The sequence below is a fragment of the Phocoena phocoena genome, chromosome 15, assembly GCF_963924675.1.
Source record: "Phocoena phocoena chromosome 15, mPhoPho1.1, whole genome shotgun sequence".
In the NCBI taxonomy this organism is placed as follows: domain Eukaryota; kingdom Metazoa; phylum Chordata; class Mammalia; order Artiodactyla; family Phocoenidae; genus Phocoena; species Phocoena phocoena.
In genome coordinates, this window is record NC_089233.1 from 55,199,598 (window position 1) to 55,227,366 (window position 27,769).

At 41.1% G+C, this 27,769-nt stretch overlaps 1 protein-coding gene across 1 annotated transcript in view; it reads right to left on the bottom strand.

The window, feature by feature from the left end:
- Positions 1 to 13,411: 13,411 nt before the first annotated feature.
- SHLD1 (shieldin complex subunit 1) overlaps positions 13,412 to 27,769 on the bottom strand; it is a 79,471-nt gene continuing 65,113 nt past the window's right edge. The window contains exon 2 of the mRNA XM_065893483.1: positions 13,412 to 14,330. Within this exon, the coding sequence (XP_065749555.1) occupies positions 13,888 to 14,330 (443 nt within the window). The 3' untranslated portion in view covers positions 13,412 to 13,887. The remainder of the gene's footprint in view (positions 14,331 to 27,769) is intronic.

The following is a 27,769-nucleotide window of genomic DNA, read 5'->3' on the forward strand; positions in this document are numbered from 1 at the left end:
TGCTTGCTTGCTTTCTCTTTTTCTTTCTCTCTCTCTCTCTTTTTGTCCATTGTTTTTGTTTTTTTTTTTAATCTGTTGTCTGTTGTTGGTTTCAGGTTGGCTGCTACCCAGGATCTATGGAAGATAAAAGAACACACAGAGAATTCACTGTGGTGTTGTTCTTCAAGACATGAGGTCCCCAGCCAGTCCTTTTTCTTCTTTCCATCTTTAAGAGTCCTTCAGAGTAGGATTGTCTGTCGAATTCTTTCCATGGCATTTGGCTGTTTTTAGAGGGGAGGAGCCAGGAAAAATGAGTCTATATCATCTTCTCCTGGAACTGGTAGCTCCCTCAGGATTTTGAGCAAATGTGTTTGTTTAAGCCACTGTATTAGCTGCTGACTGCTGCTGTAATAAATTACCACAACCTTAGTGGCTTAAAACAACACAAATATATTATCTTGGGGCTGCATTCCTTCCAGAGGCTCTGGGGAGAATCCAGTCTTTGCCTTTCCAAAGAATGCTATCTGTGGTCCCCTTCCAGCAATGGCATCACTTTGACCTCTGCTTCCATCATCACATCTCCTTCTCTGACTCTCAAACTCTTGCCTCCCCTATATAAGGACACTTGTGATGATATCAGGTCTACCTGGACAATCCAGGATGACCTTTTCATTTCAAGGTCATACCAATCATATCTGAATCATACCAGTCATATATGCAAAGTCCTTTTTGCCACATAAGGTAACATATTCCCAGGTTTTAGGGATTAGGTCATGGACATCTTTGGGGACCAGTCTTCTGTTTGTTACAAAGCTAATAGATGTACTTTTGGATATAGATTCCCCAGCTCCCCAGCTCTTCTTCACAGAGGCAGCAAGAGTTATGTTTCTTCTGCATGTCTCCAAAGATATTTTACGCATCCACAAACATTTCTCTTTTGCCTCCATTTCCCCCACACAAATGGTAACTTACTGCACAGACTCTTTTTCTCCTTGCTTTTGTTTTCCAGTTAATAATAGAGTTTGGAGATCTTTCTACATCAGAATAAAAAGAACTTCCTCATTCTTTTACAGATGCATAGTGGTCCATAATGTGGATATGCCATAATCTATCTAACCACTCCTTACTATGGGACATTAAAGGCTCCGCTGGGATTTGAGGGGGTGACTAGTGATGGCCTTACTTTCAAGGGGAGAGGGTACTAGTCACAGTCATGGCTGAAAGGGGCTTCAGCTGAGCAGCAGTAGGGTAGAGGCCAGATTAGAAAGGGATGATGAACTAGTGAGCACAGAACATTACTGCCATTCTTACAAATTCACAATTTCACTGTGCTCTATAATTTACAAAGGGCTTTCAGGCATGTTTTATATTAAGATATGTTGAATATTCATTAACTTATGAGAGCCTCATAAAGACTTTGAGACATAACAATCACCTATTATCTACAATTTGCAGATAAGTAAATTCAGGCCCACAGAGGTTAAGTGACATGCTTGGGGGTGAACAGCAGCAGAGCCATCTCAGGGTCTTCTCTGTTTCCAAATTCCAGCAACTTGTGTCTTAGCTATTTCCTTGGTCCAGAAGATGGAAGCAAAGGGAAGAAAAGGAGCTGGAACAGAGCTAACATCATTAAATGAAGGGTTTTTTTTTTTGCTCTGTGTGTGTGTGTGTGTGTGTGTGTATGGGTGTGTGTGTGTGTGTGTGTGTGTGTGTGTAATTCTTTTTTTTTAAGATAAAGGAAACCTGGAAATACATGATGGAAAAGTGAGAGGAAATGGGAGAAGGCTGAGGATACAAGACAGTGGGGAGAGAATGTGAAAAATCACGGGAGGGTTAGGCACTGCATCCTTGCTGCCAGGAGTTCTTGAACGAGAGCATCTGAGAATTCCACACCTTATATCCAAATGGGCCACACACCTTTTAGAGAGTCAGTGGGGCAAGCATTAATCAGGATCCCAGGGGTATCTGGCAAAGGTAACCAGAATGCTTTCACAGCTCGAATACACATGAACTACATTCTCATAAAATAATAAAGTGTGCTTAAGGCATCTGACATTAAGCTGCAAATGCTGAAGGAGGCCGAGGAAAAAATAACAGTGACAGAGGGGTCCTGAGTCTTGTGTCTTCTGTGAATGCACTACCCAGAAAGACAGCAGTTGGAAAGGATTCACTTGGGTGGATTTGTAGAATTCTTGCTTCAGCTGCTGGTAAAACCACTTTCTCCAATGCACAGCTTTCAGGTATTTAAGAAAAAAGCAATGAGAGAATAAGGCCAGTGGGTTGCAAGCAGGTAAGCAGGCTTGAGTCTGGTCCACAAGCCTATTTCCTGAGAGAATCATTTATCCCAAAGGGGCTGTCATTTGGGTCTCCTTAACATGGACTTTCTCCATCCAAGCAAGAAACTGGCATAGGTCGCCACAGAAATGACTGTGCAGAGGTAGCCCAAGCCCTCAAGGGACAGTTTGGGTTTTCTGAACACTGTGTTTTTCTGGTAAACAAACCATGAGAACTGATCAGCTCTGGAAGGTCTAAACTCATGGCCCATGGACCAATAACATTCAGGGATGTGGCCATAGAGTTCTGTCAGCATGAGTGGGAATTTCTCGACCCTGTTCAGAAGAAGTTGTACTGGGATGTGATGATGGAGAACTATAGTAACTTGGTCTCAGTGGGCCATTCCATTTATAAGCCAGACACAATTGTTTTATTGGAGCCAGGGAAAGAACCCTGGATGGTTGTGAGGGAAGAAGCAAGAAGCTGGAATACAGATTTGTATTCAAGTTATAAAATAATCAGCGATAGAAAAACTTTTATATCTGGAAAATGTTCATCTCTTTCTGCATCAGAGAATTCATAGTGGTGAGAAACTCTATAAAGATAAAGAATGTGGGAAGGCCTTTAGTTATGCCTCAAACCTTGCTCAACACGGAAGAGTTCATATTGGAGCAGACAGCCAGGACTCCAAGATGGCATCAGTCGTACCACTGAAGGAGAAGTTCCTGGATGTCAAATTAGGGGAGCTGCCACACTGGATACTAATGCAGGATTTCATCCCTAAATACATTGCTGGAGCATTTCAAAGAGGTTATTACCAGTATTACCACACTATTTTAACGTGAAGAAGGGGAGTGTTGCTGGGCTTTCTATGGTGCTGGCAGCTTACGTGCTTTTCAACGACTGCCATTCTTACAAGGAAATTAAACATGTGAGTTCCCTGGCGGTCCCATGGTTAGGACTCCACACTTTCACTGCCTAGGGCCTGAGTTCGATCTCTGCTCATGGAACTACGATCCCGGATTTTGGGGTCTTGGTTCCCCAGCTGGGGGTCAAATCTGAGCCCTTGTGGTGGGAGTGCTAGTCCTGACCACTGGACCACCAGAGAATTCCTGGCCCCAGGGAATATTAATTGGCATGAGCTCTCCCGGAGGTCCCCATCTCGGCACCAAGACCCAGCTCCACCCAACAGCTTGCAAGCTCCAGTGCAGGACGCCTCATGCCAAACAACCAGCAAGACAAGAACACAGCCCCACCCATCACCCATCAGCCTAAAGTTGTACTAAGCTCACGGACACCTCAAAACACACCCCTTGACACGGCCCTGTGCACCAGAGGGACAAGACCCAGTTCCACCCACCAGAGCACAGGTACCAATCCCTCCCACCAGGAAGCCTACATAAGCCCCTGGACCAATCTCACCCACTGGGGGCAGAGACCAGAAGCAAGAGGAAATATGACCCTGCAGCCTGCAGAAAGGAGACCACAAACACAGTAAATTAGACAAAATGAGATGACAGAGGAATATGCTGCAGATGAAGGAATAAGGTAAAAAGAAATCTTCCATAAACATGAGTAGCCAAATGAGTACCACTGAAGAGGGCACACTCTACATTCCTGACCATGACCTTTGCCTGGCAGCCCTGAATCCTCTCATGTCCTAATGGAAAATTAACAATAAAAGATGACTGGTTAAAAAAAAAAAAAAAAGGATCTCTCAGCAACTTTCAAGTATGTAATACAGTAGTATTAACTCTGCTCACCATGTTGTATGTTACATCCCCATGACTTATTTTATAATTGGAAATTTGTAGCTTTTGACTACCTTCACCCATTTCACCCACTGCCTCTGGCAATCATCAATATGTTCTCTATCTATGGCTCTGGTATCACTTTTGGGTTTTTTTTTTTTTTTGGATTTCACATATAAGTGAGATCATACAGTATTGGTATTTGTCTTTCTCTGTCTGACTTCACTTAGTGTAATGCCCTCAAGATCCATCCATGTTGTCACAAATGGCAGGATTTCCTTCTTTTTATGACTAATATTTGACTGTATATATGCCACATTTTAAAAAACCCATTCATCTCTTGATGAACTCAGGTTGTTTCCATGTCTTGGCTTTGTGGGTGGTGCTGCATTGAACACTGGGTTATAGATATATTTTCAAGATAGGGATTTTGTTTCCTTTGGATGGATACCAAGACGTGGAACTGCTGGGTTATATAGTAGTTCTAGTTTTAATTTTTTGAGGAACCTCCTCACTGTTTTCCATGGTGGCTGCACTAATTTGCATTCCCTCTGGCAGTACATAAGGGTTCCCTTTTTTCCACGTCCTTGCCAACACTTGTTATTTCTTGTCTTTTTGATAATAGCCATTCTTACAGGTGTGAGGTGATATTTTATTGTAGTTTTGATTTGCATTTCCCTGATGATTAGTGATGTTGAGCACCTTTTCCTGTACCTGTTGGCCATTTGTATGTCTTCTTTGGAAAAATGTCTATTCAGATCCTCTCTCCATTTTTTAATTGGGTTGTTTGTTTAATTTTCTATTAAGTTGTATACATTTTAAAAAATATATTGTGGATGGTAAGTCAACTATACTCCAGTATAAAGTAAAAATTAAAAACAAAAAACATGGTCTTTCTCTGAATGTAAACTTGCTCATAGAGATTGTGCTCTCTGACAGATAGGGAAAGTGGTTTTCCCCTGGAAAAGAAAGTAGAGTCTGAGAGAGTCAGCCACTGCAAAGTAACCTGGGAGAATGGGAATAGAGAGAGGAAAGGAATAAAAAAATGTTTTGCGTAAAAATGCAGACAAAAGCAAACTGGCTTGTCATTTACTTGGATGTACACAAACCAACATGCGAATGAAATTGATCGTATCTGCTTCATCTTGCTTCCACTGAAGTATTTTAAAGTAAATTACAACCATCAAAATGTTTTACCGCTGAATCCTTCAGTACACATCTCTAAACAATACAGACATTTCCTACATTTTATTTTATAAATATAAATAAGTATCGCTGTTTGCCAGCCTGGACGTGCTAGGCATGGGTGAACAAGATAGAGCTCATGTTCCTTTGGTGGGGGTGGGAGATGGAGAGGTGGGAAGAGACTTAAACCAGGTACCACATCGTTACATTTGTTTGGTGTAATCAAGTTATGAAGGTGATGCTCTGTGCTGTATCCATCACCTATGGAAGGTAGCCCCTCCCATAAGGGAAGGTGGGAGGGAGCGGTCCCAGAAGGCTTCTCTGAGGAAGGCACACTGTGGGTGGCTCTGGGGTGGGAGGAAGGTCAGCATTCTGGAGCAGGGAGCAGAGAAGGATAGCTTGGGGTTAGGTATGGGCTCTGACACCACCTCCACTACCTATTAGTTCTCTGTGCCTCTGTTTCCCCATCTGTAAAATTGGGCCAGTAATAGGGGTGTTTGGAATGATGGTTGACACTTATTAAGGAATCCACAGTCCTACCCAAAACCTGTTGGTTAAGGAGATGGCATGTTGAGCAACTGAGAAGCCACTGTGGCTGCAGCAAAGAGAGTAAGGGTGAAGCCCTGGGATGGGCAGGACCAACTGCTAGACCAAGGGCAGCAAGAAGCATAGAAGGCAAGTGGCAAGGTTGGGTCTATATTTTTAATTTTTCAGTCACTTATTTCATTGCAAAGGTAATACATGCTTTCATTTTGGATTGCCATGTCCCCACACCTTTGTTAACACTTCACAGGATTGATCTTTTCAATTTCTTACCAATCATATATATTCTAAAATGGCAACACTTTTTAAAAACTGCATTTCTTTTTTCTTGGCTGCATTGCGTCTTCATTGCTGTGCACAGGCTTTCTCTAGTTGCAGCGAGCAGGGACTACTCTTTGTTGTGGGTGTGGGCTTCTCATTGCAGTGGCTTCTCTTGTTGTGGAGCGTGAGCTCTATGCGCGTGGGCTTCAGTAGTTGCCCTGCATGGGCTTCAGTAGTTCTGGCGCACAGGCTCTAGAGCTCAGGCTCAGTAGTTGTGGCTCACAGTCTTAGTTGCTCTGTGGAATATGGGATCTTCCCAGACCAGGGATGGAACCTGTGTCCCCTGCATTGACAGGTGGATTTTTAACCACTGTGCCACCAGGGAAGTCCCTAAAAACTGCACTTCTGTGATAACTTACATCAAGCGGCTATTCATACTGTCCCCTGAGAAAAAAATGCACAACCTAACAGTTGCGAGTATTCAGGGAACTTACTGAGGACTATAGCCTGGGAAGGCAGCCTCCCAGATAGCTCTGGGGAACTGTTCCAAAGAGCTAAGGGAGGAGCCAGGATATATAGGAGTTTTTGCTGAAAAACACAAAACAGAACATGTAGATGAACATCAAAAGATTACTGCTAATCCCCAAAACCAGACATTTCAAGTTAATGATTTTAGTGCTTTAGTATGGGAAGATGCAAGAGTCTGGGCTCATTGAAATTATTCCTTTGATATGAACCTTAACTATGAAGGGCCAGCATCTAGCTTTTCTCTGTACTGAGTTCCCCTCAGGGTGCACCATCAGGGCAGCTGCCTTGGCTGAGGGCGTGATGGCTACAACAGTCATTGTTTATTGAAATGCCAGGCAATGCTTTTTGCCCACAATATTTACTAACAATTTGCATTTCTTCTGTGAAGTACCTGTTCATACTCTTAGTTCATCTTTCTATCCATTTGCCATTTTAGCATTTATTTACAGAAACTCTTCATATATTATTACAACATTAAACTCTTGTTTGTTAATATCTGAGCAAATTTTTTCTCAAGTCTGTCTCTTGTCTTTCAACCTTTCTTTCCTTTTTAAATAAACTTTTTTTCTATTATTAAGATTTCATACATAGAAAAGTAGAAAGACTAGTGAATCTCCATATACTCATTACCTAGATGTGGTAACTGATAACATTTTGTCATATTTGTTTCATTATCTTGTTTCTGATAAAGTATTTTAAGTATTATAATTTTTTTAATTTAATAAAAAATTATAGACATTAAGACATTTACCCTAAATTCTCCAGTATACATCTCTATTTTTTTTTACAAAACCATAATACCATTATCACATATTTATGATATCTTTCAAAGTTTTTTACTTTTATGTAGTCGTAACTGTCAGTCTTTCATTGTTTTGCATTGCTATCTGTTTTAGGAAGTGCTTTCTCATGCAAAGATTATTAAAAAACTTATCTTTATTGTCATCTGCAATTCTATAGAGGTTTTTTTTTTTTTGCACTTAGATCTTTAATCATCTGGACTTTATTTTTGTGTATATTGTGAGGTGGAGATCTCACCATTTATAGAATATTTAGGTGATTCAACATTTACCAGCGTTTTGAAATGTTGCCCTTAACACAGACTAAATTCCCATGGGGACTTCCCTGGTGGTCCAGTGGTTAAGAATCTGCCTTCCAGTGCAGGGGATGCAGGTGCAATCCCTGGTTAGGGAACTAAGATCCCACATGCCGAGGGACAACTAAGCCCACGTGCCACAACTACTGAGACCGTGTGCTCTGGTGCCTGCATGCCACAACTAGAGAGAAGCCCGTGAGCTGCAACTAGAGAAGCTTGTGCACCGCAACGAAGAGCCCGTGCGCCACAACGGAAGGATGCCACATGCTGCAACCAAGACCCAATGCAGCCAAATAAATAAATTAATTTTAAAAACTTCCATGAATATGGCAACTTATCTTAATTTTGCTTAAAATCTTCAAGTCCCACTGTCTTTAGAATAAAATTCTAATTCCTCATCTGGGCTTAAAAGGCCTCCCCCTGCTTACGAAACTCATCTACCACTCTGCCCTCTGCAGACTGTGCTCTAGCCCCAGGGACCTCCTTCCATCTGGGCACTCAGAGCTCATACCAGGCTGTTTCACACTGATTTCGCACATGCCATTCCCTCTGCCTGGATGCTCCAGCCTCTGTGTGGCTGGCTCTGGGGAACCTTGCAGCTCTTAGTTCAAATGGCACTTCTTCAGAGTCCTTCCCAGACCACCCAGTCTAAGCACCTACCCCAGGCACTACTACATCCCTTTTATTGTCCCAAAGCACCTCTCACTATTTGAAGTTACCTTGCCTGTTCCTTCACCCACTAGAGGGTAAACTCCATGACAGCAGGAGACCTTCCAGGTCTGGTTCCCTGCTGTTGGGTCAAAAAAAGTAGACTTTCATCATTTTGATAGAAGTTGCCAAATTGCCCTGAGAAAAGCTTTGCCACTTTACTTTCCCCTTGATAGTCAATCAGAGCACTTGTCTCTCTGTACTCTTGCCAGAACTAGAGTCCTTCCAACTTTTTACCACCTCCGAAATACAAAAATCAAGAAACAAAAACAGACAAACCCAAAACAACTAAGGGTATCTTATTTAAATAAATTAAAATTTAACCTCATAAATTGCAGTTCTTCGTGTTTGAGTATGGTTGTTATGCTTATTAGCCATTTATATATACTTTTTTCTTAACTATCAGTTCATATCCTTTGTCAGGTTTTTCATTTGGTTTATTTCTAATAATTTGTAAGAATTCTGTTTATTAAAAAAGTCTCTTTATTACATGTCTTCCCAGTATTTTTCCTCATTTTGGTCTTGTTTATGACCTTAAATATTTTTTGCCTGCAGAATTTTAATATTTCTAAAAAGTCAAATTTATCATATTTTTCCTTTAGGATTTTCAGGTTTTGTGCCATTCTTAGAAAGATCTTCTCTATTCCAAGATATCTGGATAGCTCTTTCCATATATGTATATGTATACACTCATTTTTTATTCTAACATTTTTATGATTTTATTTTTAAATTTTGAAATCTTTAATCCATCTGGAATTCATTTTGATGTCAGGAGTGAGGTGAAGAATCTAACCTTTTTTCTTTTCCTCCCCCAGGGTGGGGAGCCAAATGTGCTAAGACCATTTGCTAAAAAATCCACTTTTCCTCATGGATTTGAAATGCTACCTTCATCATATATTCAGTTTCCATCTACATTTATATCTATTTATGGGCTGAACTATTTTTCTTCGTCTATCTTTCTTTTCTAGTTGCTTTAATCACTGTAGAGTTAGAAACATTTTCACATTTGACAAGGCTAGCTCCTTCTCTTTAATTTGCTAGCTATTGATGCATATTTTGCTTTTTAAAAAGATTTGCACTGGGAATTCCCTGGTGGTCTAGTGGTTAGGACTCCACCCTTCCATTGCTGGGGTGGGGGTGCCCAGGTTCCATCCCTGGTCAGGGAAATAAGATCCCACAAGCCACGTGGTATGGCTAAAAAATAAAATAAAATAAAATGATTTGCACTATGGCTGCAGGGTAAAGAGAATGGAAAAGGTGGATGTGTCTTGACCTGATGGAACTTCCTTGTAGTATTCCAGGAGAGAGATGGTAGAATAGAGAATAAAACACAGAAGTTACCATAGATTACCCCATTGTATTCCAAATTTTAGTCATTTTCCAGTATACCCCCTTTCATAATTACTGATATATCTAAATGTTACCTACACTATTATTAATTTTTCACTACTTCAATTCATTTTAAAATTTTAAATACTTACATTAGGTGCATCCTATGTAATATCTGTAAAAGCATAGATCAGACATAGTAGTTATAATATTTTATAGTTATAAATGAATAGATAACAATGAAAATAAACATTGTCCATCTAGCACCTAAAGTTCTTTTGTGTACAACCAGTGGTTTGAGAAACGTTGATCTGAGCAAACCATTCTGATCAATTCTTTGAAAATCTCCACTCAGCCTGGGCTAGCTGATAGTGTCTGCTGCCTGAGCGGGATGCTGGTTAACAGGTGGGTTCAGTTTGCAAAAATCTTCAAGATGTTCACTTATAAACACTTTTCTGTGTGATTGTAACCAATAAAAAGTTTAAAAAGTAAGTTTTTAAAAGTTTTAAAAGTATCACTGTATTGTTTTGTGCTAATTACCGGTAATAAAATCTATTACATATATAGGTCATGCAAAGAAACAGATTAGTGAAGTGAATAACAGTTACACAAACTTAAAACACTGGTAGCTGTTCTCTTCCTTAGAATTCTGAGGTTCCTGCAAGCAAATCCATCCTCCCATACATCTCTGAAATGGGTCACAGATGGTATCTTAGATAGAACGTTCAGAGGATGATAAGATGTCAGTGAAGTGATCTGTAGGGCAGAATTAGACAATGATGCCAGAGGCCAGAGCCTTAATATCCTTATCTCTTAGTCTTCATTAAAGGTAAACAGTGATAAATGGAAAATGCCATCCTAACTGCATGAAGATCAAATTAAGGAGTGAGATTGCAGGGAATCAAATATTTTGTACTGACCTGTCACAAGCACTTACTCAGAAACAAGTAAACACACACCACAGTCTTTTTTTACCTTAAGGTGATTCTGGTTTTTAGACTTCTAAATACTCTGCTTTCAGAGTTTACCTTTTTTCTGAACAGCCACAGCACTGATATTAATAAAGTTTACAAATTCGCTGATATTAAAATCTCACTGCCAAACAGAAGCTGCTGCTTCCCAGCATGGAAATTCAAATAGCTTGTATCTTTTGTCCTTCAAAAACAGTATAAAATAATCTAGTTTCCTTCTGTTGGTAGCCATGGAAACTAAAGTCCAATATTTCGGTGACAGAATAATGCTAAAGACTACAGCATTCAAGGGCATCTATGGATTTGCTACACATCAATAAACAATAAAACTAGCAACTTCAAAATTCAACCTGTAGATTTTCAATTATAAGTCTCCCTGGTTTCATAATTATTGGTGGGGGGCAATTGAATTGGAGAAAATGCAGATGATTGCTTGTCAGAGGAAGATCTGGAGTCTTGTTTTCTCAAGGACATGTTCATTTCCTATTTCCTTTCTGTTAGGTCTCCTTCCAGTGGTGCCTGCCCTTCGAGGTGGATATTCTTCCTACCTCTAATCATCCCAAAGCTGGAAGCCTTACTATGTAATTCCTGACTTTTAAAAGGGCTTCTCTCTCCAGTCAAGGGTCCCTAAGAGACCTGGCCTGAGAGGGTGCCCTCATTCTTAACAAACACATGTAGGCTGATCTATTTGCATAATCTGCTTTCTGGAAACCTTACAGAGTCTTATGCCAATTAACTTTCATCCAGAGTTTCTCAAAATCTAATTTTTCAGTATTTCCAGCTTCTCTCACTGTTCCCCAGTCAAGTGATAGAGCCCTTTCTGTCAGTACAATTTGTTCGAAGGACCTTCGAGAGAGGGATTAGCGCAGCGTTTAGCGCGAGGCTTCTGATTACAATTTCAGGGAGCTCAGTGCAGGGAGATGTCTTTCTACCAACCAAATCTCAAACGAACATTCAGGACACAGCTGAGAAGCAGAGGACCTGCCAGCACAGGCCTGCTCAGGCTATTTAAAGCTGCGCTCCATAAAAAAGAATGAAATAATGCCATTTGCAGCAACGTGGATGGACCTAGAGATTGTCATACTGAGTGAAGTTAGACAGAGAAGGACAAATATCATATGATATCACTTATGTGTGGAATCTAAAAAAAGGGTAAGGGGACTTCCCTGGTGGCGCGGTGGTTAAGAATCTGCCTGCCAATGCAGGGGACACAGGTTTGATCCCTGGTCCGGGAAGATCCCACATGCTGCAGAGCACCTAAGTCCGTGCGCCACAACTACTGAAGCCCATGCACCTAGAGCCCATGCTCCACAACAAGAGAAGCCACCCCAATGAGAAGCCTGTGCACCGCAATGAAGAGTAGCCCCAGCTCGCCTCAACTAGAGAAAGCCCAAGTGCAGCAATGAAGAGCCAACGCAGCCAAACATAAAAAAATTAAAAATAAATTAAAAATATAAAAAAAGGGTACAAATGAACTTATCTACAAAACAGAAATAGAGTTACAGATGTAGAAAACAAACTTATGGTTACCAGGGGGTAAGGGTGGGGAGGAATAAATTAGAAAATTGGGATTGACATATACACACTACTATATATAAAATAGATAACTAAAAAGGAACTACTATACAGCACAGGGAACTCTACTCAATACTCTGTAATGGCCTGTATGGGAAAAGAATCTAAAAAAGAGGGAATATATGTATATGTATAACTGATTCACTTTGTTGTACACCTGAAACTAACACAACGTTGTAAATCAACTATACTCCAATAAAATTTTTTTTAATTAAAAATAAATAAATAAATAAAGCTGCTCCCTGGCGAAGCAAGGGAAGGACAGGGGTGAGGGGCCAGCCATTCAGAGGGTGACAGAGGGTGCTGACAGCAGGCAGGCAGAAGACAAAAATAATGAGAGGAAGGAGTCCACTTGGGCAAAGGATTCCTTTTTCTCTTCCACCACAAATTGACAAGCTTGCATCCATCAGCCTAGCTTATCATAAGTGATCTTACACATACTTTGGTGGGTGGTACACATTTTTTTTTCTCACCTTTCATGTTTACAATCTGGTGGAGATGAAAAGCCTTTTTAAAAAAAATGTGCAAATCTTAGCTGTTATTTTAGATGGCTCAAATGTTCCTTCCATACCCAGTTAATGTTATAAAACAGGAAACTCTGGTTTTGGAGAGGCAAAGGTATGATTAAGATGTGATGCACTTTTTGGAACCATATTTAAATCTTTGTATTATTGGGGGACATACGTTCCCAATCACATGGTCACAGTTTTACAATTTGGTAAAATTCTTATACTTGATTCAGCATAAGGCTTTGTTCCCTTCAAAAAAACTCACTGAGGGCTTCCCTGGTGGTGCAGTGGTTAAGAATCCGCCTGCCAATGCAGGGGACACAGGTTTGAGCCCTGGTCCGGGAAGATCCCACATGCCGCAGAGCACCTAAGCCCATGCACCACAACTACTGAGCCTGCGCTCTAGACCCCACGAGCCACAACTACTGAGCCTGCGTGCCACAACTACTGAGGCCCGCGTGCCTAGAGCCCATGCTCCACAACAAGAGAATACAACGCAATGAGAAGCCTGCGAACCACAACAAAGAGTAGCCCCCGCTCGCCGCAATTAGAGAAAAAACCCCATGCAGCAACGAAAGACCCAACACAGCCAAAAATAAATAAAAATAAAATAAATAAATTAAAAACAAGAAAAAAAATTCATTGAACGGAAGCCTATTCTCTTAGGTCGGCTTCTTCCAGAAGTAGAATCTGAGTCAAGGGTTCAGGTGCAAGAGATTTATTAAGGAAACGCTCCCAGGAGACACCAGTGAGTGAGAGAAGGACAGGGGAAGGAAGGAGCCAGGCAAGAGTGAGATTTCATGCGAAGCCCCAGCCTTGGCCTGATCAGGAGGAGAGCTCTGGAACTTGAATCATGCCTCAGAGCATGTCCTTCCTGGGGACAAGGAAGCTGGACTTTCAGACTCGCAAACCAGTTGGTCACCAGCCTTAGGTCAAAGGGTGGGGTAGGAGATGGGGTGGCCATGGAGGCAATAAAACCCCCAGACACTGCTGGCTCTCCATTTGGGCTGAACTGGCTCCAGGACCAGATCACATATGCCAGCCTTTGCCTGCAAAGCACTTAGCTGGGGGTTGGGCACACAGAGCTGGCAAGAGACCTGAGGGGGTCTGGGTGATGCACCAACAGTATCAGCCACAGGGATACCCCCCATATGCTTGCTCTCACCACCAGGCAACAGTTATGGGTCTTTCATCAAGTTCTGCTGCAAGAGGAAATGAATAATTTCTTTTGAAAGTCCTGGGGTCAGCTTTTCATCCTCCAGAGACGCATTTCCTTCTCTGGTTGGGTAAAAGTGGGCGTCCCTGGAATGCTTCTGTAAGATGGAGCAGCCGTCCCGGTTGAAGATGACCCGCGCCATTTGAAAACTGCGGAGGGTGTACTTTTGGTTCTCCTTGCCCTTCAGTTCATTGATTTTCTGAGAAAGGCACTGGTAGACAGATGTGGAGAGTGAATTTCCAGAGGCTGGCTGTGGATGGCCAAACACTTCATAGAATGTGTCCAGAGATTTCCGAAGTCCAGCATCCTCTGCGTTTGTCTCTGGTGGGCCCTTCACAGAAGGGTCAAGCCAGGAGTACTCAGAGGTCCAGGAATCATTTTGTTCAGTATTTAAGTTACTAGTGTCTGCAAGACAAAACACATTCCAATACTCAAACACATATTTTAAAATATCAGAAAGCAAGGCAGGAGCAGATGATGTTTCTTTCAATTTAACACACTCACTATTCCTGGGTAACTGGCAATGGACAGAATCAGCTGATTTCAGAATCTGTTCCCACTATCCTGGGATTATGCCACTTGTTTGCTCAAAGTAAGATACTTGCATGTATCAGGGGTTCTTAACCTGGGAGTCCTTATATAGAAATTCAGGGTGGCTGTGAACTAGTATGGGGGAAAAATCTTATCTTATTTTCATTAACCTCTACCTGAAATTAGGAATTTCCGTCCATGATGAATGTACGCAACAAACTTATTAGCAGCAGTACCTGTGATCCTGTTGCCAACAGATCACAGTTAGTTTCATTTCATATTAGAGCTTGTTGAAGATGTTTTAAAATACCATTTATGCTTATCATTATGCTATAGAACAAACTGTGTCCCTCCAAAATTCATATGTTGAAGGCCTAATCCTTAATGTGACTATAATTGGAGATGGGGCTTTTAGGAGGTTATTAAGGTTAAATGAGGTCATAAGGGTGCGGCCCTAATCAGATAGGACTGAAGGCCTTATAAGAAGAGGAAGAGACCCCTGTCTCTCCTTATTGCCTCCTACCACCCACCAGATGTGCAAAAAACCAAGGAAAGGCCATGTGAACATGTGAGGACACAATGAAAAAGTGATCTTCTGTAAGCCAGAAAGACAGTCCTAACCACAACATGACCATGGTGGCACCCTGATCTCAGACTTTCAGCCTCTGGAACTGTGAGAAAATACATTTCTGTTGTGTGAGCCACCCAGGTTACAGTACTTTGTTAGGGCAGCCCAAGCAGCCTAAGACACACTACTCTGAAATCACCATAGTTATTAGTTCTGACACTAGATCTTATTATGTGAGTCTTAATAAAAAAGCATTACTGGGCTTCCCTGGTGGCGCGGTGGTTGAAAGTCCGCCTGGCGATGCGGGGGACGCGGGTTCGTGCCCTGGTCCGGGAAGATCCCACGTGCCGCGGAGCGGCTGGGCCTGTGAGCCCTGGCCGCTGGGCCTGCGCGTGCGGAGCCTGTGCTCCACAACAGGAGAGGCCACAACAGTGAGAGGCCCGTGTACCACAAAAAAAAAAAAAAAAAAAAAAAGCAGTACATATTCTTTACAATATCATATCTTTGTTCTTTAAATATATATATATGTATATTTTTTTAATTTGCAAGTTGTAGAATTCCTTATAAAACTACCAGGTTTATTCTTTAAAATTTCATACTTTAAATCAAAGTATATTTTCCTTTTTTCACTTCGATATAAGCTTTATTAAATTACTAACTTTAACTCCACACACACCCCACCCTTGCTAATTCAACAAGTAGTTATAATAAAAAATATTTGTACTTGCTAATGATGAAGAATGTTGAATGATGCAGTGGGTGAAGTTTTAGAAAAGGAGGCAGAATTTGGGGTTTTGACTCTAGTTTTACTACCAGGTAGATATGACACCTTTCTGAGCTTTGGATTTCTCATCTACAAAACAAAAGTTTTACTAAATGATCTCTTGCCTAGAACTTCTATGGTAATACAGGGAATGGAGAAGTATAATCCAAAGCATTAGAGTATCCAAAAAAATGTGGACACACGTTCTGTGAGACACACACAGGGCCACACGTGGACAAGCATTCATTGACTCAACACACATTTACAGAAAAGTGATGATATAAATGTAATTCATTACAAGTTGCTACAAGGTAAACAGAGGATGCTGAAAACCGTGTTCTTCACCTGAGATAGTTAGACCTTAACTAGGAAGAGGAGACATACTTCTAGACATCAGACAACTGGAAAATACTCACAGGATATACATAAATACACAAAGATGTGATGATATTGACTGGGGACAGTGTGGATGCAAAGGCAAATGCAGAGTAAGGGAAGGATCAGCATGTAGCAGAATTAGTGAGGAGTGCCTCTTTGGAGAAGGCTACGTGCAGTCTTATTAGGAAGGGACCAGAATCAGAAACTGTTGAAACAGGAGGGTTAATGAACAAGGCCATGTGGCAAGAAGAGGCAGAAACTAAACTACTCCATGGCTGGTTGTCATTATCCCCCTCTACCAGCTGGCTGTACCTTCAGCAGCCTAAGACCCAGCCTGGAGGCAGAAGGAGAGAGAATTCACAGAGTGGCCAGACAGGCTCCTGGGACAGACAACAGCGACCACACTTTTTAAACAATTCAGTGGCAGGGATGGCTTCCATTACACTGGATTTCAGTAAGCCTAGTTTATGTCCCAGGCCCCTCAAGCCTAAAAAATAAAATAAAATTTTTAAAAAAGGAAAATAAATTTCCTTTGCTGCTGCTATGCCCAGAGCTTCTGCCTAGTTCTGCCTAAGTTCCTCCCAACAAGCCCATTGCTGAACTGCAGCCTCCTGGATGGGCAGAGGGTGAGGGAGGCAGAGGCTGGCCTCTTTCCAGTTCTTGTGTCAGAGAAACTGCAGGAGAGGACTTCCTGGCCACCTCACTTGGAATGCTGAGCACACTTTCCAATAGCAACTTTCTTATCCATATAGGTCAATAGGTTCTACAACGTGGAAGGTGATGTGGATAGACAGAGTGGAAAGCTGGGGATCATCGAAAGCAGAGTGATCTGTAACACAGTCTCCAAAGTCAAGCAGACCCAAGTTCAAATCCCTGCTCTGCCAAATTCAAGTTGTGCAACACTAAGTTACTTAACATCTCTGAGACTCAGTCACCTGGTGTGCAAAATGGAGACACTACCAGTTATCAGCTCATGATTCTCATGTTGTGAGAATTAGCTAAGATAATATATGCAAAGCACTTAGCCCACCTTGAAGAATGGCTGATTCCAGGCTGGTGATGGGAAAGTACAAGATGAGCCTGGACATCTCACCATTCTCTAATGCTCAAAGAATGATGGGGGCACAGCAAGGGGGAGCTGAGGCTGGCTCAAAAGGGATCCCTTGGCCAAATCTAGAACAACTTGAGCATGGAAATAATGAGAGTTAACAGATTATAACCCATTTATTAAAACAGAAAACCATGAATCCATAAAATAATTGAAAGTTTGAAGAGGAATGGGATACTTACAGCCTCAGAGTACCTCCCCATAAGATACTTATTAGTTACAAAGGGAAAAAGAATAACTTTAAATATAGTGGAGAAGCGTGGCAAATATCACCATCCACAAGTGATCTAAATGAGCACCATCAGTAACGGGACAAATCAAAATCATGTGCCACCTGACCAGGTGTAATGGGAAGACCCAGCATCACTTCTCGGATAGTCCTGCCAAAGGTGCATCACCTGAACCAATATGGGGAAGCGGCAGACAAAACCAAATCAAGAGACATTCTATGAAATAAATGGCCTGTACTCTTCAGAAGTGCCAAGTTCATGAAAACCAAGGAAAGGCTAAGCAGTTGTTCCAGACTGAAGGAGACTACAGAGACAGGACAACTAAATGCAGCACATGATTTCCTCTGGCTCCTTTTGCTCTACAGAACGTTCTTGGGCCCCATGAATGGGGTCTGGCGATGAGATGGTAGTAATGTGTCACTGTTAATTTCCTGATTTTGATGGTTTCATTGAGCTTTGTAGGAGAATGTCCTTGTTTGTAGGAAAATCAAGGATGGTGGGCAACAGGTTGGTGGCTTACTCTCGAATAATTCATGAAAAAAAATGTTACTTGTACTTGCAAGTTTTCTGAGTTTGAGATTGTTTCAAGAAAAAAAAATTAAAACAAACCTCTGGAGGAATAATTGTTAAAATTTCTTTGGGTGGCCTATTTGAACATTAAAACAAACCAAACAGCCTTAGTCCAGGGCTTGGCAAATGTACTCACCTAACGAATGTACTGCCATTAGAGAGGCGAGGGGAAAGGGGAAGGGGAAGGGTCCCACCATGGCAGGATGAGGTATTCCTTCCCACCTTCTTCCCCACAGATGATCTGGTCCTGGGGGATAAGGCAGGAAGCCAGAGGCTGAGAAATGTCAATGGGAAGAGTGGGAGAGAGAAGGAGAGCTCAGCAGTGACACTCCAAGTAGCAGGGCATGTACTTATTCAGTAACTGGTCAATAACTTTGATATGCAGATTTAAAATTTTTCATCTGTGTCTCACTGTTATATTTCATTTAAAACTAGCCTGTCTCCTCTATTTTACATGCAAATGTCAAGCAGACAGCAGCTCATCTTCAAAGAAACCCTTCTTCCCCTTTCCAGAAGAGTAATGACAATATGCATTGAGTTATTTACTACATCAGTTCTTTTGAACACTGCCTCCAGTTCATTTCAGACGTTGATTTCCTTTTAAAATTTGCTTTACTTCCAACTACAAAGCCATCTCTCTAATCATGTGGCTGTTGTGGCCTTTTGGGCATATTAAATGTTTGGGTAAATTATTTAAATTTAAAACATTTAAGTTAAATTTAAACATTTAATATGTTTGGGTAAATTTAATCTAAAAATTCTTAAGAGTTATTGTACGCTGTTAAGTTACTAGGGAATACACTGCCATTCATGCATGCTGCACAAAGCAGGTGTCAGCACTCACTCAGCATTTACTGTGCTCCCACTGGGTGTGAAGCACGGTCCTGGTGGAGCAAATCCAACCAAGAATGAGGCTCTGAGGCATCTAGGCTGTCTTCCTCACTCCATCCTGGGAGGAAGGCATCCAAATCATTTTAAAATATTTTTATTCTAACATAAAGTAATCCATTTGTTCTCTAAGACATGAACTTTTCCGTCAGCTCTATCCTGTTGCTGTTGCAGTTGAAGGGTTTTGTTTTGCTTTGATTTTTATTTACGTGTAAAGAAACCTGCTGTAATGATTTCACAGATGAGAAACAGGCAGAGAGATACAGGGGTTTAAAGAGTTGCACAGCTAGTTAGTAGTGAGGCTCACACTTGACATTGGGATCCTGACATTTCATTTCTCAGATAGTTCAAGGATCAGTTTTGGCTTTCAAACAACTCCTTATTTTTACATTGGCTCATACTATTTCTTAGCTATTTGTACCCACCATTCCCTTGACCCATCTCCAAAAAAGGTAAACGTTTCATTAAAGAATTTCTAATTAACATTTATAGTACAAATAAAAAACATTATATCATGAAAAAAATTATTTAAATTTACCCAAACATATTAAATGTTTCGTCACCAGTATACAAAGCCAATCACTTCTTTTCCTGATGCACCTACACATGGACAGAAGATGGATCTCTGATAACTTGGTCAGTTCCTGCTCAGTGGAGCATCCTCACAGCTATATTCAAACCCCACTTTATTCTACCTGTTGTTAGAGCTCAGACCTGTAGGGCTCTCAACTGGGACTCTACTCTAGGGACAGACTGGGGACGTTTTTTTGTCAGTGATTGGAAAGTGCTACTTGCATTTAGTGAGTGGGATCAAGGATGTAAAGTGCACAGAACAGTCCCATATATCAAAGAATCATCCTTCCCCCAAATGCCAGTGGTGCCCTCCACCCACAGAGAGCAACACTGGCTCAAAGGATTCTGGAAGGAGTGGGAAGTGAATGCTGAATCCTACTGAATTGTAATAGATTGATTTGCCTTGAGCTCCCCGAGGCATCTTTGCTACTGATCCCTGCATAGTGAATGCCCTTCTTGCTGGCACCTACTTGCACCATGCTTTCCTTCCTTCTCAGACCTTGAGATGGCTTTTTTTTTTTTTTCTCAGTAAGGGCCCCAGTCCTAATGATTTTGGCATTATATAAATTGGGTGGAATTTCCCTTTTTATTTCAATATGCTTTCCATCATGAATAGATTTCTTCAGGATTTGCAAGAAGAGAGAAGGGTGGGGCTTGACGCCACAATGCTCTTGCATGCATTGCTTCCAGGTCATCTATTCACCAGAACATCCATTTGTTAAATTTTTTTTGACCAAGGAGAGAAGAGATAACGTATAGATATTTGAGATTCTTATAAACCTAAAACTATTTTTTATATCTTGAGGAGTTATAGAGGTTATTTGAGTTTAGTAATCTGAGACAGTCAATTAGCATGGAGCATTTGAGATTAATGGCTGCGTTCTGAGATTATTGCCATTGGCCGTCAGAAACCCGGATATTTAATGGGGGTTTCTTCCAGCGACTCTTCTGTGCCTACTCCTGCGGCTGATAAGTGCACAGCGGGGTTTGACCTCTGCGGCACATTTTAGCTTCCATCCTTAACAGGTTCCCTTTAAATGGGCTTGACGTTTAACTCTGCCTCCTCCAGGCAGCAGCATCAATAGCCGCCCACTCTGCCTATTTGTCCAGAGTTTCTTTTACCAGCAACTGCTAATTGGGGGGATCTGTGGCTTCAAGGCTGTACAGAGCTGAAAGAAATCTACTCTAAGACAATAAAAATATGGCGAATTATCAGGATTCAAGGAAAGAAGGAACATGTGGTTTGTATGGTCTTCTATGTTGCTTGGAGGGGAAGCTGCCCCTTTCTCAGGGCACTGCATGGCACACTCCTAAGGGTGACCCTGCTGCCTTGGTTTGTCTGTTGGAGGCTCTAAGAAGAAGTCACGGGCATGAGAACAAGGTGAATGGGAGGAGGGCACATTTTGGATGCACTGACTCATCTTCTTCATGACAGCAGTCAGAGGCCTCCCAAGGTCTCTACATGGGTGAGCTACCAATTTTAGTATATTAGGGTTTGTGGTCCAAGGATGTGGGGCACCACTCTGCTAGGCTGCATCTTCCTGCTCCAGGTCTCACCTACCTTTCCTTCATATCCTCTCCTATGCCTCTCATTCCTGCCTCCCCACTCCATACTTTGTGGAGGAATAGAGGATTGAACAGGATCACTGGATGGACAAGAATATGTCCTACCTCCAGCCCCACAGGCTGCAGGGTGCTGATACCTCTGCATCCTGGCTTCTTTCCTGATCCTGGAACGTATCAAGAATGTTCCCTCTTCAAAACCTTTGCACTTGCTGTTCCTCCCTGTGGAACATGCCTTTTCCACATATCTGCACAGTTGGTTTCCTCACAACCTTCAGTTCTCTGCTCAGATGTTACCTTCTCAGTGAGGCCTTCTATATTAGTCAGGATGGGCTAGGGTATACTACTTAACAAGCAAGCCCCAAATCTCATAAAACAGCAAAGGATTGTTTCTTACTACTTGCACTCTGTGTCATACTACAAGTGGATCTGTATCATCCTTGCCCTTTCCCTGGAAGCCAGGCCACTGGGGCAGCCACTACCTCAATATTGCTTAGTGACTATAGCAGAGGGAAAAGAGCACAGTGGAGCAAACAGTCACCAGGAGAGCTCTGTCACTTCTGTTCACATATCATTGCCAATGTTAAGTTGTATGGCCAAACCTGATTTCAAAAGAATGAGGAAGAAAAATTCTCCTGTAGGGAGAGGCAGAGATTACTGGTGAACAATAATTCAGTCTGCCATACTTTCCTTGAGCACACTATTTAAAATTACATTTCCTTCACTCCCTAGACCCTGGCTGTCCTTATCTCCCTTGTCTGCCTTATACTTTCCATATAAACCTATTAGTACCTAATAATATATGATTTGTTTGTTTATTGTCAATCTTCTCCTACCCAAGGCTTTTTGTCTCTCTTGTTACCTGGTGTATCCCCAGGGCCAGCACGTGGTAGATACATTTTAAAAATTTTGATGTTTTGTTTTATTTGATGAGTTTTACTTTCAAATGCACATGTAAATGTGTGTATTATTAGGGTGACCACTATTCACTAGCGTGACTGGGGTGCTTGTCCAGGAAATCCCCAATTTGTGCCTATTGTCTCAATTAATTATTAATAGCACCCTTTTTCACTCTCAAAAGGGCCTTGGGTTACACAATCTACTATGTGAATACATGAATCATGATAAATTACATATATAAGCTGATGCTGGAGGAGGGGGCAGATATATCTTGGTCAACAGTGAGACGTTCCACCACACGTACCTGGGGTGGGGCAGGGGGGTTGAGTTTGATGCCAGAAATAATCCTAGTCTGTGGTATAAATAATGTACCTACAGACTTTTTTTTTTTGCTAAACGTTCTGTGGATTTGTTCTACTGTACTCCAAGACCATCCTCTTTTCCTTTCTCCTCTTTTTCATACCTGGTATTTCTCCTACCCTCTCGCTATCTTTTTATTACTGCCCTGCCAGTGAAGGGCCTCAGTTCACTCTACCCCATCAGCAGCTTGCTTAGATTCCTCTTTCTGGTTTCATCTGACTGTCCCCCTCCCCTTAAGGTGTAACACCAGCCCTGTTACTTACTTCCTATCTTATTAATAATGTAAAATTAATGACAAGAAAAATCAATCAGCTTAAGCCTCCTTTTGCCTGATGGTTTATACATTTTAGAATTTGCAGCTGTTCCTTTAAAGGACAAAAACCACATACAAGGGAGCCCAAGGAGGTGTGGACATCAAGATATTTAATCCCAGTTAACACCTCAAAGGATGGATGGTCTGGTCAGGTGCTTTTGAAACCACAGTCTAGGTCTGTACTTACTTACATCTGAAAGTAAAAACTGGATGAATCACCCATGCTGTCACCTTTCATCCTAATGACGAACAGATGCAATGGGCAGAGAACAGAGACCTCTAAAAGGCAACTGCTGAGAAATAAAATGAATGCTGGAAAAATACAAAAATATGTGTGATAGGTGAACAGCCCTAAAAGTAGGTGCCCGGGGCAATTAATAAGGCCAATCTTTACTGTCTGATTCATAAGCTATCTTACTTTTACTTTGGCATTTTATGTTTTTATCTAAAGAAATTAAAATGTTCTGAAAATCACAGGGAACTATAATATCCAAGTTCACACCACTCCAGATTAACAATTAACATATGTCATATTTGCTTCAAGTCTTTTTTCCTATTAAAGAAGAATTAAACAATTCAATTAAAGTTGACATAGAAATAGAAATTCCTACATAGAAATTGATTCCTTCCAGCCCATCTTTATACCTTACATATATATGTATCCATAAGCAAGACAGAGTGCTGCTTTATGTGTGATGATCTTTTTAATCTTATTTTCAATATACAAAGTTTTGCTTTTTTTCACCCAACCTTATGATGTTTTACTTCTAGCCATTATTGATTATATATATAGAGAGAGATATATATATGAATGTAGGGACAGGCTGCATTAGTTTTCATCCATTCTCTTGCTGAAGGACATGTAGGTTGTGCCTAATTTTTCACTATCACAAACAAGGCCTTAGTGAGCCCTTGAGCACTTGTGAGACTTTCTCTGGAAATACATACAGGAGTGGAATTGCTGAGTTGAAGGAAACGTGTTTTCAATTTCACTAGATCCTGCCAGATCACTCTCCAAAGTGGTTGCAGCCTTTACAGTCCCACCAGCACTGTCTAGATTTTCCTGTTTCTCCACAGCTTTGCCAAACCCTGATATTGTCAGACATTTCAAGCGGTATCTCATTATTGGGTTCACATTTCCCTGATTACTTGCATGGCTGAGCTGCTCTTCATATACTTATTGGTCACTTGAGTTTCCTTACTGTGAACTGCCTGTTCATATTCTTTACCATTTTTCTTTCTGGTTTTTTGTCTCTTTTCTTTTTAATGGCATAGAAAATGAATTATAAAGAAAACAATATCTTTCCCTGACTTTTCTCCAATTAATCTCATGACTAGTTTTTTTCCAGTCTGAAGGGGATTAAACAAAAAAAATGTGAGGATGAAATAAAGACATCATGAGAAGCCTCAAGTTCTGTTTTTGTTTTAATGGCAAACCTTCTAAAGCAAAGCAATTCTCTTGGTGTCAGCTTATCACTAACCAAAAAGTGATATTATGTTTCTACTTGATTTAATAAAAAAGTCATACACCAAGCCTGATCCAGGGGCAGGGATCACATCCAGCTTACTGAGTCTCATTTTCCAGGCAAGAAAATTAAGATAGGACCAAGTCTCCAGAGTCATTTAATGCAGGGATTGGCAACTAGAACACAAAAAAAGGTTAATCTGCTCATTAATTTTCTTAATTAAAATCATTTTCATGTAACTATCATTTGCCATAATGAGGATCGCTGTTGGTTTTACACGTTGGTGATGATGGGCCAGGCAAGGGGTTCAAGAGCCTCCCGAGATGATTCATAATTGACATTTAGAGACCACAGGCTTGGATCCTAGAAATGCATAACAATTCTCTTTTTTACTATGAGACTGAGAATTAGCCCAAGTTAATGGGACAGAGAACCTGACCCTTTCACAGCTGGAAAAGCCATGGGGAGTTACCTTGTTCAACTCTCTCACTTTCTGGACCAGAACTGTTTAGCTCCAGTTGGAACAAGAACTGTGGTCCCCACAGACATAGAGAATAGACTTGTTGCCAAAGGGAATGGTGGGTGGGGAGGGATAAACTGGGAGTTTGGGGTTAGCAGATGCAAACTATTACATATAGAATGGATAACGACAAGGTCTTACTGTATAGCACAGAGAACTATATTTAATATCCTGAGATAAGCCATAATGGAAAAAATATTTTTAAAATGTATATATATATGTATAACTGAATCACTTTGCTGTACAACAGAAATTAACATTGTAAATCAATTTTTTCAATTAAAAAATTGTTAGAAAAAAAGAACTGTGATCCACTGATTGTTAAAAAAAAGAACTGTGATCCATTGACCCCGTCCATGTCTGGGTACGAGGAGCCCTGAGAAGGGATGACCAGGAGAGGCCATCAGACAAGGGACCTAAGCTCCTTCAGGAGCCATTGCAAATTAGGAGCTTCACAGTAATATTTAAAGCCTGTGTTTTAAAGTGTTTTTCCCCCAGGTGGTTTTTAAAATCTCATTTACATGGGATGTTTCAGCAGATTTGTTTCAAATCCTGGCCTAGATAGTAAGGAACAATTATGAGCAGAAAAAGCAAATGATTTGGATTTGGGTTGCTATGGTAACATTACCATTTTTTGAATACGGCTGTTTACTTCAGCAGCCTTGATTTAAATGTGAGTCGCTAATTAAGATGATGCTTGAAACTTTAACCTTCACTGTAAGAAAAAAGTAAGCACTTTAAAAATGATGCTTGAAGTGTTGCTGGAGACATATTTAGCAAGAAGATCATTCCCCTTTGCTGGAGAAGCAGAAACCCAATCCATTTTCCTTGAAGAAGAATGAGGGCCTACTCACAATCTCTCCAAATCCACAAGTCAGTATTTCCTAGGTTTTTTTGTGTGTGTGTGGTACGCGGGCCTCTCACTGTTGTGGCCTCTCCCATTCCGGAGCACAGGCTCCGGACGCGCAGGCTCAGCAGCCATGGCTCACGGGCCTAGCGGCTCCGCAGCATGTGGGATCTTCCCGGACCAAGGCACGAACCCGTGTACCCTGCATTGACAGGCGGACTCTCAAACACTGCGCCACCAGGGAAGCCCCAGTATTTCCTAGTTTTAAGATTTAAAGAGGAACAGAACAGAATTCCTGTCAAAACTGAGCCAGTTCCAGTGTTGACACCAGCAGTAAGACTTTCTGAGAGTGACAGACAAGGAAAGTCTGATATTTCTCTACACATAGCAGTATTTTTGTTAGACACATATTTGTGTAAACAGATTTCACTCCACATCAAATCAAAGTTAAGTACATCTATGAAGTGACAGACTGAACTGGAAACAAATACACCAGAATGTAAATATATACCTGAGTGTTCCCCCTTCAAAGTAATCACCCTGGGGAGTGGGGGGCAAGCTCTTATTTTAAAAATGTTGATGTTGCTGAGAACATTTTGGAGCCTCTTAGAAAGTGTCTTCGCTTGCTCTGGAAACTTTTTTTTTTTAACATCTTTATTGGAGTATAATTGCTTTACAATGGTGTGTTAGTTTCTGCTTTATAACAAAGTGAATCAGCTATACATATACATATATCCACATATCTCCTTCTTGCGTCTCCTTCCAACCCTCCCTATCCCACACCTCTACGTGGTCACAAAGCACCAAGTTGATCTCCCTGTGCTATGTGGCTGCTTCCCACCAGCTATCTATTTTATATTTGGTAGTGTATATAAGTCAATGCCACTCTCTCACTTCATCCCAGCTTACCCTTCCCCCTCCCCGTGTCCTCAAGTCCATTCTCTACGTCTGCGTCTTTATTCCTGTCCTGCCCCTAGGTTCTTCAGAACCTTTTTTTTTTTTTAGATTCCATATATATGTGTTAGCATACATATATGTGTTTTTCTCTTTCTGACTTACTTCACTCTGTATGACAGACTCTAGGTCCAGCCACCTCACTACAAATAACTCAATTTCGTTTCTTTTTATGGCTGAGTAATATTCAACTGTATATATGTGCCACATCTTCTTTATCCATTCATCTGTTGATGGACACTTAGGTTGCTTCCATGTCCTGGCTATTGTAAATAGAGCTGCAGTGAACATTGTGGTACATGACTCTTTTTGAATTATGGTTTTCTCAGGGTATATGCCCAGTAGTGGGATTGCTGGGTCGTCCAGTAGTTTTATTTTTAGTTTTTTAAGGAACCTCCATACTGTTCTCCATAGTGGCTGTATCAATTTACATTCCCACCAGCAGTGCAGGAGAGTTCCCTTTACTCCACACCCTCTCCAGCATTTACTGTTTGTAGATTTTTTGATGATGGCCATTCTGACTGGTGTGAGGTGATACCTCATTGTAGTTTTGATTTGCATTTCTCTAATGATTAGTGATGTTGAGCATCCTTCCATGTGTTTGTTGGCAATCTGTATATCTTCTTTGGAGAAATGTCTATTTAGGTGTTCTGCCTATTTTTGGATTGGGTGGTTTGTTTTTTTGATATTGAGCTGCAAGAGCTGTTTGTAAATTTTGGCAATTAATCCTTTGTCAGTTGCTTCATCAGCAAATATTTTCTCCCATTCTGAGGGTTGTCTTTTCATCTTGTTTATGGTTTCCTTGGCTGTGCAAAAGTTTTTAAGTTTCATTAGGACCCACTTGTTTATTTTTGTTTTTATTTCCATTTCTCTAGGAGGTGGGTCAAAAAGGATCTTACTGTGATGTATGCCATAGAGTGTTCTGCCTATGTTTTCCTCTAAGAGTTTTATAGTGTCTGGCCTTATATTTCGGTCTTTAATCCATTTTGAGATTATTTTTGTGTATGGTGTTAGGGAGTGTTCTAATTTCATCCTTTTACATGTAGCTGTCTAGTTTTCCCAGCACCACTTATTGAAGAAGCTGTCTTTTATCCATTGTATATTCTTGCCTCCTTTATGAAAAATAAGGTGACCATATGTGTGTGGGTTTATCTCTGGGCTTTCTATCCTGTTCCATTGATCTATATTTCTGTTTTTGTGCCAGTACCATACTGTCTTGATTACTGTAGTTCTGTAGTATAGTCTGAAGTCAGGGAGCCTGATTCCTCCAGCTCCGTTTTTCTTTCTCAAGATTGCTTTGGCGTTTTGGGGT